General features: G+C 46.0%; 1 protein-coding gene across 1 annotated transcript in view; it reads right to left on the reverse strand.

The window, feature by feature from the left end:
* The window catches only part of Cdh13 (cadherin 13), a 1,034,078-nt gene that overhangs the window by 618,587 nt on the left and 392,742 nt on the right, over positions 1-22,749 (reverse strand). Inside the window, exon 3 of the mRNA XM_021169677.3 lies at positions 18,197-18,405. Coding sequence (XP_021025336.1) covers positions 18,197-18,405 — 209 coding nt within the window. The remainder of the gene's footprint in view (positions 1-18,196; positions 18,406-22,749) is intronic.

Below are 22,749 nucleotides of genomic sequence, written 5' to 3' on the forward strand. Positions count from 1 at the left end.
GGGGGAGGGGGAGGGGGAGGGGGAGGGAGAGGGAGAGGGAGAGGGAGAGGGAAGAGGGAAGAGGGAGAGGGAGAGGGAAGAGGGAGGGAGAGGGAGAGGGAGAGGGAGAGGGAGAGGGAGAGGGAGAGGGAAGAGGGAAGAGGGAGAGGGAGAGGGAGAGGGAGAGGGAGAGGGAGAGGGAGAGGGAGAGGGAGAGAGAGAGAGAGAGTCACTCAACATGGCAAACTTTATGCTATGTGACTGCCAACAAAATAAACATTAATACTAACCTATTAAATGCTTCAAAGAATCCAAGCAGGTTGGGACTCAAAAAAGCTAAAGAACTCAGCTATTTTGGTGCCTATAACTTTCCTAAGACAACAGTTTTAGGAAAATGGTGAGGGTCGGGACTCTCTTTGTATTACTAAGGTAAGAGTGGGCAGTGAAGCGAGGGATGGGGAAAGAGTGATCCTTGACTGGTGAAGGGATGGGCAAAACCCAAGAAATGGCCCTGGGAGGATTTATTTTAGCATGGGGTGGTCTGAGCATGAGAGCAGGGGCGGGGAGCCCAGGAGAGAACAACTAAAATATACTGAATGGAAGACAGAGGTGGCCAAGGTTCTAAAAAATATGTCAAGAGTGGTGATGGAGGAGGAGGAGGAAGAGAAGGAGGAGGAGGAGGAAGAGGAGGAGGAGGAGAAGTTAGGCTTCCTCAGGGAGGAGAGAGTGGGAAAGCTGTTCAGTGACAGGAGACAGGAGATGGGGTTGTGCAAGCTCAAGAACTTACAACTCTGAACTTGGCCAGAGCTAGTCATGGAAAACTACAGGAGGCTGATCTGGACTAACAGCTTAGGTCTAAAAGAAAAGTCTTAAGGTGGCGCTTCCGGTGATCAGCCACACATTAAGGATGAACATTAAGAGAAACAGGAAGTGCAGACACTCACAGCGAGGAAGCTGGCATGGGGCCCCGACCACAGTGTGCATCCTGATTGTCAGAAGCTCTGCCCCGAGGGAGAGTTTGTATCTGTGCGTATTGATTCTGTATCAACTCCATCCTATCCATGAAAATGTCTGAGGTTCAGTCTTGCATCCCAAGCCTGTCATACATGAAGCCCAGAGCTGTGAAATCCAGGGACACACGTCTTCAGATCCCCATCTCTATCCCCGGGAGGACAGCAATCAGCGTGGTCCATGGACTGTGTGTAGAATCCATGTTCAAGGTTGACAGAGGTTGCTGTGGAAACCTTCTGGGTGCAGCCGCTCCCCTAACTTGAGTCTCCTTCACTAGGGTAACATTCAGTTCATCTCCATCCCTTTGGCTCAAAAGGATAAACTGAGCCTGTGAGTGCTTTTTATAAAAGCTTGTGAATAGAAAGCTAGGCTCCAGGGGCTTCTAGCTCTGTGACCTTGGGCATGTCAGAGGCCCTTGTTGCATCTATCTATAAAGTAAAGACAGCAGCACCCATTTTGCAGAGCTGTGGTGAAGGTTAGCTGGCTTCATACAAGACCACAATGCAGAGCGTGCTGAAGAAGCTTGGCCAGGGTCCTCGTGATCACTGGCAATATTCATTCCACTGACAGTTTATTCATTCCACTGAATAAATAACTTGGCACACTGTGTCAAGCGCTGTATTTCTATCAGTGACTGTGTCAGTTTAGTCCTCACCCTCTGAAACAAAGTTTCATCATCTGTTGTACTGTGTAAAACAGCACAACCGTGACACTTAGGACTCAGGAAAATGTCAAAGGCATTTTTGTCTTCCTTTCTTTTCCTCCCTCTATTTCCATCTCCACCTTCTTTCCTTCCTTAATCCCTTCCTTAATCCCTTCCCTTCCCTTCCCTTCCCTTCCCTTCCCTTCCCTTCCCTTCCCTTCCCTTCCCTTCCCTTCCCTTCCCTTCCCTTCCCTTCCCTTCCCTTCCCTTCCCTTCTTTTCCCTTCCCTTCTTTTCCCTTCCCTTCTTTTCCCTTCCCTTCTTTTCCCTTCCCTTCTTTTCCCTTCCCTTCTTTTCCCTTCCCTTCTTTTCCCTTCCCTTTTCCCTTCCCTTCCCTTCCCTTCCCTTCCCTTCCCTTCCCTTCCCTTCCCTTCCCTTCCCTTCCCTTCCCTTCCCTTCCCTTCCCTTCCCTTTATTTTATAAGGGTTTCATGTGGCCCAGATTGGCCTTGAACACTATTGACCTTGAACTTCTGATTGTCCTGCCTGTACCTGCCAAGTCCTGGGACCACAGGCCTGTACCACTTCCAGTTGAGCTGTGCTACAGTTTGAACACAGGGCTTCATCCACAACAGGCAAGTACCCCAGCATGCAAGGTCACATCTGTAGTCCATAAGGTATCATCGACGTCGTCATCTCTTCCTCCTCCTCCTCCTTCCTCCTCCTCCTTCCTCCTCCTCCTTCTCCTTCCTCCTCCTCCCTCCTCATCCTTCTTTCTCCTCCCTCCTCCTCCTCTTCTTTTTCTTCTCCTCCTCCTTCTCCTCTCCTTCTTCCTCTTCTTCCCCCTTTAAAAGATTTCTTTTATGTATGTGAGTACACTGTTGCTCTCTTTAGACACACCAGAAGAGGGCATAGGATCCCATTACAAATGGTTGTGAGCTACCATGTGGTTATTGGGAATTGAACTCAGGACCTCTGGAAGAGCAGTCAGTGCTCTTAACCGCTGAGCCATCTCTTCATCTCAAGTTTCTTCTCTTAAAATTTAGTTTCTGAACCACCTTCTTCTTCTTCTTCTTCTTCTTCTTCTTCTTCTTCTTCTTCTTCTTCTTCTTCTTCTTCTTCTTCTTCTTCTTTGTTTGTTTTGTTTCCTCCACCTCTAGAGACATCTAAGGAAGCCATGCTCTTTGGGGTGGCTCAGCATTGCTAACAAGGACCAAATTGAATAAGGGAAGTGGAGTGAAAGGGTAATCAGGTCTCAAGTATCAGGGTTAACCAGGGTTTAGAAGAATGGACAATACAGGGAGACAAATGATATAGCATGATTCCCTGGCTTGCCTCTTAAGGCTTTGGAGAGGAGGAGGAGGAGGAGGAAGAAGAAGAAGAGGAGGAAGAGGAGGAGCAGGAGGAGGAGGAGGAGCTAAAGCTAGTCAACATACCATATTCAGAATGAGAACAATGACCAGGGAACAGAGGGTGACCCTCCAAAAAAAAGCCTGTTTGGATTTTCAGTCACAGCCTGGGTCTCTCAGAGAACTGCCTTTGTTTATAGCTTTCTATCTTCAAAGGAAAGAAGCTGTAAAAAGTTGTCAGCAGAATCCCAATTTTCCTGACATGATGAAGGGTTTGGTTGGCGGTGCACACTTTTTTTTGTCAAAGGATTTGTTGCCAAAAGAGAGAGAGAACTGAAGGTGGTGGCTGATTTCCATAAAAAAATAAGAGCCAGGAGAAACTGTATCCATGGGCAATAGCACAGCACCCCATCCTGAGATCACAGGCCATGGCTCTTGTGATTGACAAGGAGAATAAGAGCTATGGGGGAAGGTGCCACCCCTTCCCTCTGAACTGTAAGACGCTGGGGCAATGGTTGGGGGTCACTTGAGAGTGTGGGAGGTGGTCAGAGCAGCCAGTGATCAAAGAGGGTGCTTTCCCAAAGCAGTGTCAAGCCTTGTGCATCTCTATGGCAGTGAGCAACCTTAGAAGTCCTGTCTCCTCCTCCATAGAACCCCTTCTCCCTGCCACTGGCTGTGCCTTCCGGTCCCAAGAGACCAGAAATTGCCAAGGGCTTTAATGTCACATCTCTGTGCTTCTATGATATTTTTTTCTGCCTATGTGTAGGTTCCGTTCTGCTACTGAATAAAATTTTGAAAGTGAATATTTTTTTTTTTTGAGAATTGAATTCTCTGGCTGGGAGAGGAGGGTGGGGTGGAGAAAAAGGACAGTTTGCAAAATTTGTTTTCTGCTTTAAAAAGCAGCAGCTGTTGCACCCTCCGATGATCATGCACACAAAATTTGCCATCCCATTTGCTGCTTCTGGTCTTATTTTGAAAACACAATTCTACAAGTAATAGTGTCAGTTTCTGTTAAGGGCCCCAGGGGGATGTGGGTGGGAATTCTTGCTATGTGTGCGTCATGCTTGCATCTGGAGGACAGAGGACACAGGTGTCTTCTTCTATCCCTCCTTCTCAGGTGATTGAGGTGGGACCTCACACTGAGCCTGCCACTCACAGTTCAGCTGGACCTCCTGCCAGTGAGGTCCAGAGATCTGTCTCTGCCTCCCAGTGCTGATATTACAGGAGCATGCTACACCTATCAGCTTTTTACATGGGAACTTGAACCCAGGTCCCGATGCTTTCATGGTTCACACTTTATCAACTGAGCTATCACCCCAGATTCTTACCGTTATTTTTTAAATGTAGCACCTCTAAAGATTCCAGGCAAGTGGTACAACTTCACAAGAAGAACCAGAAAGATGCCAGCTTTAATATGATAAAATCCACGGCAGACACAAGCACTTCCCGCTTGTCTGTGCAGTACCTTGAGTCTAGACTTGGCTCTATTTCAACAAGTGAGAGATGATCACATAGTACCCACAGGGTGACCAGGGAGGAGTTCTAATACTGGTATCTGCAGCAAATCATATCAGAGAACAGGCTTATAGCTAGGTGGGAAATCTGGTGAGCTAGACCATGCAATTTGATTGTTACACATGCTACAATATGAGAAAGATATAACTGATGTTGCAATCTATCCTTTTCCTTAATCTTAGGGTCTTTAGCCAAACGGTGACAGCCTGTGGTCTGTTCAGAGACTGGGACCGACCTCACATGGGAACCTTTGTGTCCTGCCCCTCAGCTTCAAGGTATTTATCCCCAAGGTGCCATTCTACATGAAGAAAACTTCATGTAGAACCTTTAGAAACAAACCAGGAAGCGGTACACCACCACAGTGGCTCAGGGCTCAGGCCCCTGTCTCAGGACTTCTTATAGCATCCTTCTTTGGAACAGTTTTGCTTCTCTGCACTTTGAACTTTCTCCCTGCCATTTCTGAGAGGAACAGCTAACTGTGTGCTGACTGCAGACCTAGCTCACAGTGGGCAGGCCTCTTCACAGAACTTCCCTAGGAGTTTGAGGGAAGACTTGATCTGAAAGGGAGGTCATTGTTTCCGGGGCTCTGGTTCAGATGTCTCCAGTGATTGATTTATGGTAACCGTAAAAGGTGGTAGAGTAGAACTGCCTGGGAGAGCCTAGGAAATATGCCTTTTATCTGTTTATCCTATTCTATCAGACAGCGAGGGAAGCTTCACCTCTCGAAAATCCCATATTCTGTTCACTTCAAAGCCCTGTGTGGCTGTTGTGGAATCTAACAATGGTCGGAACAATGGATTTGGACATCACTGTGGGTTTGAATATGAGGTATGCCAGTGAGCAGCTTCACGACTCAAGGCCTTAGGTCTGTGCGTCTCAGATCTCTGGAATCAACAGAGGGAAGCACTAGCTGCCCCAGGACATTCTTGTGAGGATTGAATCAGACAATCGCACGTGAAAATAAAATGGGAAATTATCATTTATAAGATTAGATATAATTGATGAATGGGAGGCATTTTGCCCAGACTTAACTTTGAAGACGAATATGGTTTCTGGCTTAGAAGCATTTATAGAAGAAGCCTTGTTGTTCCAATGATGTTCTTATTCCCTACGCTTCTCTTCAAGGGGAAAGAATTTTCAAAAGTGTTCTGACAGCACAAGACTTGTCTAATGACCTAAAACATTTATTAGGGGCTCTGCACAATGCTGGATCTGTATTTATTCCTCAACACATTTTTATTTTCTTTCCGTCTTCTCTTGTGTTCACTGGCTAGCAGAGAGCAGTGGAGACACTGCAAATGACATCACCACAGGAACAGCAGTGACTATGCTCCAGCAGAAGTCTCAGCTTACACCCCCTGGCTCTGCCACTTATCACAGAGGCAGACACTTGTCTCACTGATCTACTTCCATATCTATAAAATGGGCCTGAGATCTTCTAGGCGCAGTGTGGCTGGAGAGGCTGGAGAAATGATTCATGAGTGCGCACTCTGTGGGGGGTAAATACTCAGTGACTGGCGCTGTCATCCTTCTGTCAAAATATACAGTTGCTCTTATGGACTCCAAGGACAATTACGTCTCATGTGTACCTTAATGCCACCAATGACTAGGGAGCACTGTAAAAACGGATGCTCACATTGATGCTGTGTACTTGTGGTTTGAATGAGAATTGAGAATTTGAATTCCCATGAGGCTCATGTGTTTGGACACTTGGTCTCCAGTTGGTGATACTGTACAGAGCAGGTAATGGAACCTGTAGGAAGTGGGACCTTACTGGAGGAAGTATGTCACTAGGGGGTGGTTTCTTACTGGGCTCTACTGTTCTCTATCCATCTGCTTTCTCTGTGTGTGAATATCCTGATTGCTCTACTTCCTGACTGCCCTATTGGCCTCACCCCCTTCTACCATGCCTTCTCAACCATGATGGGCACTATCCTCTCTGGAAGTAGAAGCCAAATAGGCCCCTGTTTCCCTGATGTTGCTTCTGGTCATGGTTTGTCCCATCAGCAGAAGACTAATCAGGATTGTAAGCATTCAAAGACTTGGCATGAAAAGAAGAACATTTTCAAAAAGCATCTTTGACACTCTTAGCTGAGTTGATTGACTGCAGAAATGACAACATATCGGAGGTGCGATGTGGCACAGATGAGAGAATTTAATAAAACACTGTATTGGAATTGGCTTCTCTTGGTTCCGTTTGGTGGGATGCTAAGAGAACTTCAGAGGACAAGTGTGACTTCTGAGGTTGTGAGCTGAACCATGTGCCAACTGAGGTCTGCAGTTTTCCCAGGCTGAAAAGAGGCCAGAAAGTGCTTATCTCCACGTTCCGTTATTTCCCCCCAAGCATTCCAATTAAAATTAATCTTCAGAATATAGTTTTTGTAGATTCTGATCCACAAAGCAATCTGTTATCTACTTAAATTAATGAATCGAAGGATGTCTTTTTTATCTATATTTGAATGCTATCCTGGAGCTAAGAGCCATATAAACACAACAATTTAGGCATGTGTCAAAACAGAACAGCCCGATACACCGTTTAAGGCCCAATTCCTGGCTCGGTGTGATCATTTTTGAGCTGTATATTTTCCCCAATTTGGGTGACAGTTAAATGGATACTAATTTTCCTTAATAGTGACTTCAGACGCTCTTGCCATGGAGGGTGGTAATTCGCAGGTGTTTGAATTACTGCTTGTTAAATCAGTACCCATTAAGCTTCTACATCTTTAACTCATCCTTTCTTTCCGGTCACAGTAAATGCATACCCTGGTCCTCCTCGGGGATATTTATAAACATATTTTATGCAAGAGAACTTGACCTAATTGACTAGCTCTACAGAATCTGCATCATTCCTGACCAGTGTGAAGAGGTCTAGGGCTAAGCTAATCATTTCACTTAACCAACCACTTTCCTGTTAATAGCATCTATGTGGTTGGTGATTTGAATGAGAAAGGTCTCCTACAGTCTGAGTGGGGCACTTGAACTACCTGATTTCCAGTAGGTGGTGCTGTTCCAGGATGCTTAGGTGGTGAGAGTATGAACTGGGAGTGAGCTTTGAGATTAAAAACCTGCTCCAGCCTGCTTTCTCTGCTTCCAGCTTGCCTTTGCATGTGGACTGTTGGCTTCCTGCTCCTGCTGGTAGGTCTGCTGTTTGCTACCATGGATCCCCTCTGTAACTGTAAGCCAAAATAAACTCCTTTTTCCGGTAAGTTGCCTTGGTCTTGGTACTTTATCCAGACAACAGGAGAGCAGCAGATAGAGTCTGAACTCTTTGTAGAAATCAACGCAAATTACCCACATACAGGTACCTTAGACATGAGCTGGTGGAGGGGGTCCCAAATGGACAGGGTGCATATGAATGCCTCAGGGTTGAAGCAGGTTAAAGTTTACCTACAAAACAACTGTGCAGAGTCTTTTTGCCTAGAATATGTGATTAGGAAACCTAGGGAGTGAAGTAGAAGTTTTGGGTCTCCTTGGAGACTCAGTTGTGTCATGTGATGTTTCTCTGGAGGCTATGTTATGAGAGCATGTTTTTGTGTAAGCAGACACGTGGGAGGATGTTTCGTGGAGAACAGACACCTGGTGGTTTTCTGGAAGCGGCCGGGAAAAAGAGCAGCATGTGATGCTTTGGTAGAGAAGATGTTTGAGAGAACATGTGATGTTTGGAAAGGGTATAGATGTAACCTGACAGCCAATGGATGATGGTGTGTGGTATTGGTTTGCCTTGCCACTATTTCTGATCATCATTTGTCCTGACTTTGTAGAGGAAAAACATACCAAAGAACTTCTGGTGGTGGCTTCTTACCACTTCTACAGACTGGGGCCAATCAGCAGAGCCTCTCGAGGTTTCTTCTGGATTGAACGGCTGTTGTTGCTGATTCGCAAGTGGTGTTTGCAAGTGGATCTCGCTACCACCGCTGCTGACTTGTGTGAACTGAACTGCTGATCTCCTGACAATGCAGATTTATTTCATCCCAAAGAACTGTTTCTGAACAAGTCCACATCCTCCACTCTTTGCCCTGTTAGCCTTTCCTTCCCACTACCTGGTAAAGCATTTAAGTACACATATTAAAGCAGGTTTTGAGAAGCCTACTAAGGAGAGGTTAAATGAGTGACAGTATTTACTGGGTACTTGGGAGACAAGAAATGTTAGGAGCCATTTTGCCTGCTTCTGTGAATCAAGGCAGAATCAAGGCAGGCCAGGGTCTGCTGGCACATTTCCTGGAAAGGATAAGAGGGAATGCACTTGAAGCTCAAGGCCAGGGGCTGGATGTTCTGTTAATCTTAGAGAAAGGAACAGGGATAGGAACAGATAGCCAATGTATGTCAGCCATTGTCTCTGCTAGCCTGTGACTTTGTTTCCCATGATATTGCAAAGCATATAAAACCTATGAGAATTAAACTCGGAGCTGCCACAGTATTCACTGGAGAGCCCTTCCGATTTCTAATTTTTGTCTCTGAGTCTTCTTCTCTATCTTTCCTATAATCACCCTCATGCCCCCCTCAAAGGACTGTTCATCTGTCGGGCACTTACACTGACATGAAGCCTTCTTAAATGTCATGTATCTTATCATGGCGTCCACGCTTGGAGCTAATGCCCCCATTGTATAGATGGGAAAACTGACACCAAAGATCTAGGTGATGACTCATTACTATGTGGCTGAAAGTATGGTAGTAAACAGGTGATTGGAGGCACTCCTGAGGCAAGTCTGGGTTCTCTAATGTGCATAGTAACCTGGTTATATGTCCTCAGAGTGTGTATAAGCAGTGACAGAGGCCCTTTAACCACTGCTTTGGGGTCTGTTACTCAGGATATCATCAAAGTATTTGTTCAATAGAATGCCAAGGCTCTTATAAGTCATAGATAGAAACTCAGGCTTCTGAGAGGTTGGTTGTTCATGTTATATTATTATTTAAAAATGAATAAGCAAATTTAAAAATGAATAAACAAATGAGTTTTTTGCAAGTGGTTCTTTCTGTGATTGCTTGTTTTGTTTGTTTGTTTTTTCTTTAGCTGTTTTGAAGCAGTCTGCATTTCCATCCTTGGAGCTGGATCAGGAGGCAGAACCATGTCATTTCAATTACACATTCGCTGCGATGACGAACATGAAGATATACAAGCCTGGAACGCAACCTCTGCAGTTCATGTGACCACCTTTTACATTTCATTGTCAAGGAATTCTTAAAATGACAAAACGAGGCAACAATTATGAATATTATTTGCATTTAATTTGAGGGACTTGATTTAAAGTTCAGGTTCCCTTTTGGTGGGGGCTGGGTTTTATGCGCTTTGACTTCCAGGAAAAGAGTATACATCACTCCTAATTAACTGCTAAACACTGCCAAGTCCTTGGTGTTTATTAAGTGACTCAGAGAAATAGAGCATCTCTTCTCTAGAAGTCTGGCCATTGACAGATATAAACAAGGCTCGTAGCCATAGGAATTGCCACTTAGAGCCTTCTGGAATCGAAATGAGGACAACTGGTGATGTTGGGCAAGTGCAGGGATTGGTGTTCTCAATCTGCCTCATTCAGTCACTGAGCGTGTGTTATGGATCTGGCTTTGACAACCCAGTCATGAGGAATAATTGTCATTGTCATGGCACTTAAACATTTCACTCGTCATTCTTAGTGCTTTGCAGGTAGCTCATTCTGTTGCCATGACACCCGAATGAGGTGCTCTGATGAGCCCATTTCACAGCTGAAAAAACTCGAGTGGGGGCATGGTCTACGCTGGGATTCCTGCCAAATTTTTTTTAGTGGTCCACCCAGGTGCCAATCCTTGAGCTTGGAGGTTCAGAACTGAGATGCACTAAAGTAGGAAGAAGGAGAGAGTTGACATTTATTGGAGATCAAGGGAGGCTGGAAAAGAAGCATGGAGGGAAAGAACCAACAAGGTAGAGGGAGCAATCGAGAGGCATTCCCAAAGAAGGGCCATCTAAAGAAGGCCTGAAGTAGCCACGTGTTAGCCAGACTAGTGCTGGCCAATGAGCCACAGAGATCATATTGGAAGTGACAGAGTCTGAAGAGAGAGGCAGGGACTGTGAAGGAGTAGGGAGATGTGGTCCACCCATGGACACAGTGGGCTCCTATCAGGAGTGGTACGTTTCAATGAAGAAATAATATGAGCAAGATTTATCATTCTACTCATTCATTTATTCAAAACACACATACAAAGGACTAACTGTGCAGCCTGCACTTGCTAGGTGCTAAGGAAGGGCAATGATTGTACAACAGGAAGAAAAGTGGGAGGGAGGAGGTAAGGGAGACAGGAGAAGAGTGAGAGAGGAAGGGGCAGAGGAAAGAAGAAAGAGGCTGTGTTCTTGTAGCCCCCGAGAGGCTTACCACTATAGAACAGAACAAGGCATTAAACTTGGAAACAAGGAAAAACACATCACTAATAGGAGAGCCAGAAAGGAGAGGCACTGTGTTGGGAGGGAGGCTGCTGCTGCTGCTGCTGCTGCTGCTGTGTGTGTGTGTGTGTGTGTGTGTGTGTAGTCCCGACTCAGAAGAGGAGCAGGGGAGACTCTGGGAGGAGATGATATCTCATCAGGCAAATCCTGTTGGAGGCAAGAAGTTGAATGGGTAATAGGGCCACTGCTGGACCTAGCCACCTGGACCAGGGCATCTATATTTCCCAACTCCTCAGAACTGAGGCTCCCACGTGACCTAGGTATAGACAGCTCAATTCTCTAACCTTAAGTCAAAATAACAAACAAATAATGTAGGTACTGACAGGCAGGCTGGGGAAGGATAAATCTCCTTTACATACACGCAAATATATCTCTTCATAGGGGTGCAGCACAGGGATTTTTTTTTCTCCTGGCTAATTCTCTGAAGCTCTGTACACAGGTGAACACATAAACATAAATGATATTCACATGCAAATGAATGTGGGTGGGGCATATACACCCTCCCCCATCCCCACCTACCCCCTCTGCTGCTCTCCAGCTCCTCTTGATCAGGCAGTGAGAGATAGTCAGCTTAGTGACAGGAAGACACAGTTTGGTTCAGGCTCACTTTGGTGATTCAGGATTCGCCCCCACCTTCTACAGGGCAGCAAACTGGTTTGTGCATGGATGGCTAACCTCTCCACTCACATAACAATAACTCCGAGCCTGTCAAGAGACTGGAGATTAAACTGTCCTGCTCATCTCAGATCTAAGGTGAACTTACAGAGCTCAGCTGAGTATTAGCTTATGAGGAAGCCCACTAAAGAGTCAGAAATCGCTTTATAATTAAGCAACTAGTGTGCCAAACTCGGGATGCAGGGGTTTCCGTTGTATGTGACATCATATAGTGTGGAGTAAAGAGAGAACACTGCCTTCCCATCAAGCTACGTTCCTCACAGCTGAACTGGGAGTGTGCTGTCATTTGTCCTAGAGAAATCTTTATATCTTTTAATATATTGATTGGATTTTGCTCTTTGACAATTTCATGTATGCCCTGTTCAAAATATGGCAAGATAAACTTAGCAACTATGGCTTCTCCAGTTTGGGTTTCACTGGATGTCATCCCTACCACCCCGAGACGCCTTCCCTCTGCCAACTTTGAACCACTTTCTTTGGCTCAGTCTTACAGCATCGGTCAATAAATTCAGCCTGAGGCTCTGTCTTCAGGAGATATCAAAGAAACCCTGTTGACCCCTCCACTGCTTGAGGCCATCTGCTATGCCCAGTGGAGAGACACAGAGCCCTGGATTCTGCTCTTATCCCTATTTCATAGACAAAGGTATCAGGGTTCAGAGTGGTGAGTGGCTTGTCCAGAGTCAAGCAATCAGTAAGCAGAGGGGTGGAGAAGTGGGCCTCCTCATTTCTACTCCAAAGCAAAAGTCCTGCCATCTTGAATGGTCCCACACTAGTCACCAACTCCTGGAAATGTCTATCAAGCAGTCTCAAGAGCCTCTAGTTCAATATGCACAGGTCTTACCAAACTTCCGGCCTATCTACTTCAGTCCTACCTGGTCTCATTCATCTAGGTCTTCCAGGCCGGAAAACAGAATCATTCAGACACACATGTTGGCCCAGTTCTTCCTTCAAGCCATACTCTGTACATGTAATTTCCCCAGTTGCTTCTATGCAGCCATATACTGCAAGTCTCTTGACCCATGGGCAATGGCGGCACCTGCCCAGGGTAGTATTCCTGCCAGCAGAGTATCAAGGGATGTGTGCTTGAAGAGAGGAGCCTGGGTTTCAATCTTCCTTCCTGTCAATTTCAAGTTAGGGCTCTTGGCTGAGTTCTCTTGTGTGCATATGGTAGGGGAATAACATGACCAACCTCACCGGGAGAGTGTAAAAATGAGAAAAAAAAAACATCCATTAAAACATATGTTGAGGTTCACACCCTTTAAAGGGTTCCACGAAGTAGATTCTTGAAAAGAGTAGTGGCCATCATCTCTACTTGCTCTCATCTCTACTTGATTCAAGACTTCCAAACCTTTCCATCCTGTCTGTTCCTCTCTGTCTGCCAAGAGTCTACAAATATCACTATTGCCTTTCACATGAGTCTAAACCCCTCTTTGCTTGCCCACTTTTCCCGTGATTTTAACTCAATGCTTTCTCTTTAGTCTCCTTCAGCTCCCAATGCAGGACACTCAGGCGTTGTAGTTCTATGGGGAGTACAGAGTGTGCCGCCTAACCCTGAGGGGACACACTTCCTTCTCATAGCCGTGGCTGCAGCTCTCCTAGTTGAGTGACAAGACCAGTCTCAAACTCCTGGGTAGAGACAGAAGTAAGTTAAAATGGAGAGTAATGCTAAGTATGAATAAGGGGTCTCAAAATATTCTTCTAGTTTCAGCCATAGGTCAGAGAGAGTCGGAATAGTATTGAATAGGAAGGAGCCCGTGACATTCCAGACTGGATCAGGCTTCTCACTTGCCACAGTTACCATAGTCTCTGGAATGTGACCTCTGTGTTCATGCTTAGTTCCTGACTGGGAGAAGATCAAGTCTCCACCCCTGGTCAGAACAGAGGAGTCAGAGCTGAGCCTCAGCCCCATGACCTACTTGCTGTGCATTCGGACCAGGGTCACCATCATTGCCTCTCACACTCCTCACCCATGAGGAGGAGATGATGATGCCCTGCTCTTGGCAGGCCGTGGGACATAAGGAGTGAATAAGGCAGGGGAGGGCTGAGCTCTTGGCACATTACATAAGCATCAGCATTGGCCATTACTGTAGCCCCAGCAAAATGCTAACAGTTACTACTGCATACATTGTCTCAGTTTGATCCCCACGAAGACCCTGGGAGGTCCATTACCATCTCTTCTTTATGGATGATAAACTCAAAGTAAATGAAGGCTGGGGAGGCACAGCCATTTACCCAAGGTCAAAGAGCTAAGGAGAGACGTATCCTGTCGGCGATTAGTCATTTCCCTCAGGAGGTATGACCTCATGGCACATTCCTCACTCTCCGAAGGGACCATCCTTCAAGGGACAGCTCAGGCCAGGAAAGGGCAGCACCTTAAGGATGCCCGAGGCACGGGCTGAGCAGCCAGGGTGACTCTGCACAGAATTCACCAATACCATTGCGTGACCTTGGACTAGTCAGTCTTCACAGATCTTTCTCAGCAAGATGGAGTGCAGAACGCTTGCTGCATTACACAAACCAACAAGTATAACTAACACACGTTCACAACCACATACACCAAAAGTATAACACATGAGAGGGGGACCCTCACAAACTGCATGTATAAATGGCTCGGGATTCTTGACCCTTCCCTTCTCCAAAGGCTCATAGTGTCCCTCCCTTTTACATTTCTGTGCACTGAGTACTAAAACCATGCCTGTGTACCTTCACTTTCCCCTCTGATGGGACGCCAGGTCAATGCTTGTGCAGTTAGGGTGTGAAGATGAAATATTCCTCCCAGGTCCATATGTGGGATACTTGGGTCACCAGCTGGTGGTACTATTTTAGAATGTTCTGGAATCGTTAGAAAGTGTGGCCTAATTGGAGGAAGCCAGTCACTTGGGGCATGCCTCTGAAAGCTCTGCCTTGTCCCCAGTTCTATCCCTGTCTGCCTGTATCCCATAATCTGTGTGCTCCCACAGGGCCCATGCACTCGCCTCACCACAGACCCGGAATCAGCAGAGCCAAGTATCTGCGGTGAAATCTCTTGAACAGTGACCAGAAATTAATCTCCCTTTACATTGTTCCTATAGGCTATAGGTATTTCGATGACAGTGGCAAGAGAGCAAATAATGTTCCTACTTATTGATAGCCCCTTATAGTCCCCTATAGCCTTGCTCTGCCTGACCACACAGTGGGGCCTTTTCAAACACCCGCTCAGAAATGGTGAAATGGCACAGTTGGCAAAGCAACTGCTATGTACATATGAGGACCTCATATCAGATCCCCAGGACCCATGTGAGAGGAATACAGGGATGCCAGTCTCTAACTTCAGAGGCAGGAGGATTCCTAGAGCTTATGGCTAGCCTGTCTGGTTGAATTGGTAAGCTTTGCATTCACGGAGAGACTAATCTGCCTGAAAATATAGGATGGCAAATGGCGAATCGCTGGCCTCCATATGCTCAGGTACACATGTACATCCCACGCATGTGTGTGTATGCCTGTATAAGCATATGTGTGTGTGTTTTCTCTCTGTCTCTTTTCCCCCCTTTCCTCTGTCTCTGTTGTCTCTCTGTATGTCTCTGTCTCTGTCTGTCCCCCCTCTCTCTCTCATACACACACACACACACACACACACACACACACACACTCAGGCATGACCCACCCCTCCCTCTCCAGGATCCTACCTGGTTTTCCTTTTCTTTTTTCCTTTTCAAGATTTTTTTTTTTTTGGGTTATGGATACATCTGAGCACATCTAAACCTCCTAACATTATCAAGGCTCCTGGAGCCTGTTCTAATGGAGTCTGGCCCTCAGAATGCCATAGCAGCCAGCTCCCTCCCCCACCCCTCCCCCAGTGCTTTGTAGGAAGCAAACAATCTCAGCAGAGCTCTGTTCATGGTACATATAGACAGTGGCAAATGGGAACCAACCAGGACTGGGAGGAGGTGGGCTGCTGGAAGCGCCTCACGGGGCCTCGAGAGACGCGAATAAAGGTTGAGAGACCCAACTAGGACCCTAAACCTGACTCCAGCCAAAGCTAGAAGCCACTGACCCCGGGTCCCTGTCCTTTGAGGGAGGTTTTTGTCCTGAGAAGTACCCAGAATCCTCCCTTCCATCCTTTGAGCAAACACTATGACATTGTTTACTTCCTATAAATATGAACCAATAATCATGGCAAACGATGCCCATTAGAAACATTTAGTTCCTTATGTAATCATCCCCTCTCCTGGTCTTCATACCATTTACACTCCCTTAAGAAGCTCTATCTATCTATCTATCTATCTATCTATCTATCTATCTATCTACCTATCTATCTACCTATCTATCTATCTATCTATCTATCTATCTATCTATCTATCTATCTATCTATCTATTTTTCACTCGCACAGTCTGGCAGTTGTGTGTTTGCATTGTTTGACAAGTTGCTCTATCACAAGTCAGTGAGATGCCATGAAACCAGCACCAGCCAGTAAGAAACAGGCTTGCCTTTGTGTATGGATGACTACTCCGCTGGTGAATACAGTCACCAATGTCCTACTGTCTTTAAAAAAATCAGTGACATTGTTGGCTTAATACTACTAATAATAGGCATGCTGTCAAATGCCTTCTGAATGTTTATGTTTATAGTTTAATGCTGCTCACAGCCTTGGTCAGAGAAGCGTCTTGTTGTCATGGGCATCAGTCCCTGCACAGACATCTGCATCAACCCAACCCCAGGGCTCAAGGGCACAGGGAATGAAAGATCCAGAGGGTGGGGAGGAGCGCCATAAAATGATGTCTTTTGGATATGACACGGCCTTTGTACTCAGTACAGAACGTGCTGCATAAGACCAAGCCTGTCGTTGTCACATCCTGGATGGGGGAGGGGCTCATGATCTGCCATCCCTATTTGAGGAACTACTGGTGGCTGATGGCTTCTAAGAGGGGAAGTCACTTTGGTTTTTTGTGACTTAGTTACTAGTAAGTGGCCCCTCATCCAGTAACCAACCCCAAGCCCCAAATCCGTGCTTATGCAGGCAACCCAGGTTAGACCCAGTGGGTCATGAAGAGAAAGACTTGAAAAGTAAGGGGGACTTGTTGGAAATGACTTCAGAAGGCATGGGGCTAGTAAAATCGTAGGAGGGGCAAATGGGATCAAAATGCCCTGCATACTGCATGAAACTATCAAATCATAGATAAAGTATCAGTGGTGTTCATGTGCATGCGTGTGTGCATGCATGTGTGGTGTTTCAATCTCCCCCTAACTTGCAGACTCACAAACAGAAAGGAGAACCCTGGAGTTTATTCTGCCCAGACATGGTAAACAGAATCCATCCCCAGAAACAGCTATACGTGACCAACTGATGGTTACTCCTACAAGTGGTGCATTGGGAAAGACACTCCAGTTCAGCCAAGGGCATTCGGCCCATCTGTCATGAGTGTGATGACAGCATGCCCACTTGTGAGCCATCCCAGCCTGTGTCACCAGTCTGCAGATGAGAAGTTGTACCACTCTTCTAAGATTGTGGAGACACTGCTGGCGTGGAGGCAGCTCTCGTCAGTTCTACACCTCACAATCGACCCAGCTGGGGCAGCAATCTCTGACTTCTACTGAAGTCAACTGCAGACAAGGCAGGGTTGTGCATCACTAGATGGAGGAGACTCACAGGGTTCTCAGAGAGGAGAGCTAGGGCAGCAGGCACGGGAAAAGGCTCTCCATGCCTAGCTGGGGACACCACCACTATTGCTGTCTTTGTTTTCTGGGAGTCGGCCAGAGTGCTTTTCGAAACTTCTAATGAAAACACCAGAGTCATTGAGCCCCAGAGAAGGAAGACTTGGTTGCAGATTATCACCAAAGGACTCAGCCAGTCACAATAATTATGCGTACATTACATGGGGCACTCATCAGGTGTATACACATATATGGGAGTGCCGGGGGCTTGCATACATGAGTATCCAGAAGGGAATACATGCCAGTTGATGGGGAAAGTCATTCTGTGTCCAGTGCTCACCTCGCTATAAATTTAAGAGCCATTGTGTTCCAGGCATGCCAAATACCCATCCCTCTTTCTCTGATAACAGCTCTTGCATTAAGTTTTAAGTAAATATCCTCTTTCATTCCAGCTCCCTGTATTAGGCAGGTGGAGACATCTTCAGGAAAGGACATGGTACCATGAAGGGTGTCCCAAGTGGTTCAGTGTCTAGTTTAGGGATGGTCATGTAATATAGTTAGAGCCAATGAGAATCAGGCACAGGCTTTGGTTGATATCACCAGGAAGAGATAAAGCCAGGCTAATTCAGCCTGAAGAAGGAAGTGGACATATCAGGGAATCTCTGCACTGGGACACCCGCAGAGAGGAGCCAATGAGCAAGATGGAATCAGAAGACAGATACAAATCAGAGCTGATGCCCTTGTCTAGGTACCAATGCAGAGACACGCTTGCTGCAGAAGGAAGCCTAAAGTATGTCAGTTACATGCACTCCTGCATTCCCACTGCCTTGTCCTTCACCTTTTGTTTTTTGGGTTGGGTTTTTGTCACTCATAGCAATGCTAACAACACCATAAAGACTCCAGAACAACACAACAAGCCCTCATCTCCCACGTGATACAGAAGGTAACATTGGTCTCGCAACTCATGCCCCGGCAGTCGAGTTACCTGCAAGGAGCCCTGGATGTCTTTGCCCCCGACAATCACCAGTTCTGCCATGTCTTCAGCATGAGGAGTCCTAGCATGGACAAACAGGGTCCTGCCCACCGCAGTGATGTTTCTGAGAGCCACTAAGGTGCCATCGCTGTTCACCTTGAAGTGTGGGCTTGAGACCTCGTAGTGCAGCTTCTCATTGCCCTTGCAGTCACTGAAGGTCACTAAGGAAGGAAGACAAACAGTGGAAGAAAGGTGAGGCGGTTGGATGGGACTTAACACTGGAGAAGTCTCTGATCTGTTAAGCATGGGTGTTATGAGTGTGTGCTACTACTCCACAAAGCTGCCCTTTATCCTGATCAAAACCACTTGTCTCAGAGTGATTTTGATGATGCTGATGGAGTTTACCCAATCATGACACAACCTTGGGCTTAGGATGCAGCTCATCTGGAAGAGAGAAACACACAGTGTTCTGTATTTGGTCTCTAGTGATGCTCAAATTGGGCATGGAGATAGGGGTCTTTAATCCCTAGCATTTGGAGGTAGATGCAGGAATATCAGAAAAAGTCATCTTTGACTACATAACAAATTAGGGACTATCCTGGGCTACAGGAGGTCTGCTCAAAGAGGAAAACACAAAACCATATAGCCTTGGTTCAATTTTATTTTCTAGGGAAGTGCTCAGCATTGTGGAGGCTGAGGAATAGGGCATGCCCTGCCCCTAACTAAGGGCTGCGGATGAAGTAAGGGTCAGATATGGATGAGTTTGTTTGATGGAAGTGACCTGGTTTTTGCAGTGCCTGAGTCTTGGAGCAGAACCACAGCAGAGAGATGCATCAAAGATGGTGTTGACAAGACAATAACTGAGCTGCAACTTGAAACTGTGTGGACCAGCAGGCTCTATAAAGGGTGAAGAGAGAGTGTTCAGGCATTCAAGCTTATTCAAAGAAATGATGGGTGTTCATGAAAGTGCAGGGGGTGCCAAATAGATTCGGGGAAAGAGGGCACCTGGGGGCACTTATGAGTCGTGAATTGAAAATGGGCGAGAGGTGTTGGCAAGTGGAGGAACATTCTGAAAAAAATTTTTTTTAAACAAATAGAAAAAGCCAGTAAATTAGGGTGTTTCCTGGAAGCCGTCCACTTATCCTACAGAATAGACTGTACCAGCAGTAGGTGTGTGCTCTGGTTCTAGTGCAGAGCAGGGTTGGAAATCACATGAGAACCATTTGATGTCACAGAGATGTCTGTCATAGACATGAGCTATAGAGAGTGGTTTGGAGATGGGCAAGAAGGAAAGCCAAGAAAATCAGGTAGCTTGACGCAGATTAAGGGCATGGTATGGAGATGGAGATGGAGGTCCTGGGATGTGAAGGATGGGTAGATGAGGTCAAACTTTAACTATGTGAGAAAAAAAATAGAGTCAGAAGCTCTTAGACGAGCCACCTGGGTCTTACACAATGGTACCAGTGGTGCTGATGACATTGAACCATGCTCCTCTCTGGGGTGTCTCTATACCAGGCCCATAATCCCACTATTCCAGCTCTCTCCATGTGTTCTCTATCTGCTTGCCTGCCTCCCTTCTGTTACTGATTTTGAGGACCCTTGTAGGTGAGCATGGAATTGGATTATATTTGTACATTCTTATTTACAGTGGGTATTTTCTTAAAGATTTACTTTTCTTTATTTGTATGTCTGTTGGTGTATACCATATGAGTGCAAGTGCCTGTGGGGACCAGAGGGGGGCATTAGATCTCCTGCAGTTGGAGTGACAGTTAAATATGAGTTGCCCAGTGTCAGTGCCAGGAACTGAACTTGAGTACCTCAGTGAGCTGTAAGTGCTCATAACTACTAAGCTTTCTCTCCAGTGTTTCTAAGATGGTTTCTAAGACCCCAGTGCATCCCAGGCTAGAACTGAATACATAATATCCTTATTCATATGCACACATGCTTATGATAAAGTTTAATGTATAAAGTATGCGTGGTAAGAAATTAATAACAATAACGAGTAATAAAAACATGATTATAACACTTTTCTGTAATAAAAGCTATGTGGGTGGAATCCAAATCATTACACGGATCATGATCATGATATCATACTCTAGTATTCGGCTGCACCAAGTTTGTTTATTCTATAAACAATAAAATTCTCTCTTTCTCACTTTCTCTATAAACAATAAAATACTCTCTCTCTTTCTCACTTTCCCTTCTTCCCTGTCTCACCATCTCTTCCTTCTCTTCTCGCTCTCTGTTTCTGTCTTAGTATGCATGTGTGTTTCTCTTTCTTTCACTGTCAGTCTCCCCATATCTCTTTCTCTGTCTCTGCCTCTTCCCCATCCCATGCTCGGTGTGTGTACACTTGTGTGTGTGTACACTTGCGTGTGTTTGTGTATGCCTGTGCAATTTTGGACTTAAAACTTTCAGATTGCACCTGGCTGAAGGTAACTAAAGCAAAACTCCCAATAAGGAGCACGGCACACCCATGTTTGATACTCTCCCTGGCAGTCTTGTCTACTCCATAAATCTGTAATGAGACATGGAACAAGCAACTCAGTGCATTTCCGAGGTGTTGGCAGAGCTGTCTGCCCATCCCTCAGATCATGGCACAGAACTTGACTGGTTCTCTCCCTTACTGAGTACAGTAGCTCCCTTCCTCCCTAGAAGCCTCACCATCATCAGTAATGGAGCCACAGAGACAACACCATACATTGCATTCAGTGGGTAATAGAACTACCCAGCAGGTTCCTTTTGTTCTTGACTTCATTCACCTAACATGACTTTTGTGGGGTTCAGATATGGAGTAGTTTCCCCAAATCACTACTTAGTCACCACTAAAGATTATACTGACCCTAGTCATTGGCTCATAGTCCAGGATGCCGCTATGTTAATGATGCTATCAACAAGTACCAGGGCTATTCTTAGCCTTCATCTCTTACAATGTTACTCTGGGAATGTTATTTTCTATGTCTCTTGGTGACCCAATGTCAACTTGGGTCTGAGTATACTGCTAAAGCTATGGAAAGATCTGAGGGGCTGAGGCTGCCTTGCGCTTCCAGGAAGATGGTGCTTAAAATGACCATTATGACGTCACCTGGCAGCAAGGATAGCTGGTGGAGGCGGAGCACTCTTCCGCATGAATCCAGAGCTGAGTGTTTACGCACATGATCTCATCTTCACAGCAGAGAAGAATCAACCACCGCTCTGATCCCCCTACTTGGAGCTTTCTAGATAAGGTCATTATGGTTAGGAGAATGTGCCAAGAGCAGTCCACATAGTTTATAAATGAGAAATGGAGAAAAGAATCCTGGTTCATGACAGCATCATCATTACATAAGGACAGTCACTCAGCAGAGTAGAGCCCTTCTGGGATCTACTCAGAACTGAATGTCAGAGTCCCACAGAGCTCAGTCCTGCTCCCATAGCTGAGAAGTAAATTGCATTCACTGCTTCTCAGTCACACGGTGTGATGCTGACCTTGGTACTCGACTATATCTGGAACCAACTAAAATCCAACTGCTCAGCAGGCCTGTGGGGGATTTTCTTGATTGGGCCATTTGAAGTGGGAAAAACCAGCCTACATAAAGGGACATGGATAAAGGTAGCTTTTGCTTTGGGCGTACTTGCCCCCACTCTTGCTGGCAAGCTCATCTGCCTTACTGCTGTAACATTCCTTCACTGATGTTAGAGCCTACTTCTTCAGGGTTCCAATGTGACCTGAAGACCAGCAGCTCTCTAGGAATCTACCAGGCCCCCAGCACCAGATTGGGACCACTGAGCCAGCCAGCCTTGTAGACCGAACCTCTACAAGATTCTTGGCCTTCTATTGGTAGACAAACAGTTTTGAATGAAGTAAGTCACAGTCTGTGAGTCAGTCTGATAAATACCCCCTGAAATATATATATAATTGCTCCATCAATCCTGTTGCTGTAGAGAGAGTCCTAACTAACTTGCCCTGTATTCAGGCTCCAGGACCATCTTTACCATTGCTCAGATAGACTTTGATACCTGCAGTTCTCTGACTCTTGTTCCCTTCCTATGACTATCTTGGTCCTCAAGCTTCCTCAGGCTTACACATTGTCAGCTCTTGGAGATAAGTTGTACAGGGGTCATTAGCACAGAGCTCACATCCACTGGGACCAACACTCCAAAATGACAAGACCTGCAGAGACTTGCTGCCACACAGCCAGCATAAGGACTCTGGCCATAGCCCATGAACAGGATCAAAGCAGACGGCCTTTGTTCTAAAGGCACTGGGCAAGGGAAGATGGACAGAGAGAGGACTGTGGGAGTCCTGGATTCATATCAAACTTCCTCCTGGTCTTGCTTCTTCCCTTCCTATTTCCCGCACTCCATCTCTATCTTCCACAAATACTGAACAAGAGCCTATATGGTGAACACTGAGTTCATAGCACTCACAAGAACCAACAGTCTCTAGCTTGAAATTTAACAAGGGACATGGACATAAATTCAGCATTACCATGTGTAACAGAGGAGCCATTTCAGGGAGATAGAATCATAACTTGTGCAAGAGTCCTGTAGTGCCAAGTGAACTAGACATAAGCAAGGGAGAC

Source organism: Mus caroli, unplaced genomic scaffold (assembly GCF_978045245.1).
Source record: "Mus caroli unplaced genomic scaffold, Mus_caroli_1 scaffold_10, whole genome shotgun sequence".
Classification (NCBI taxonomy): Eukaryota; Metazoa; Chordata; class Mammalia; order Rodentia; family Muridae; genus Mus; species Mus caroli.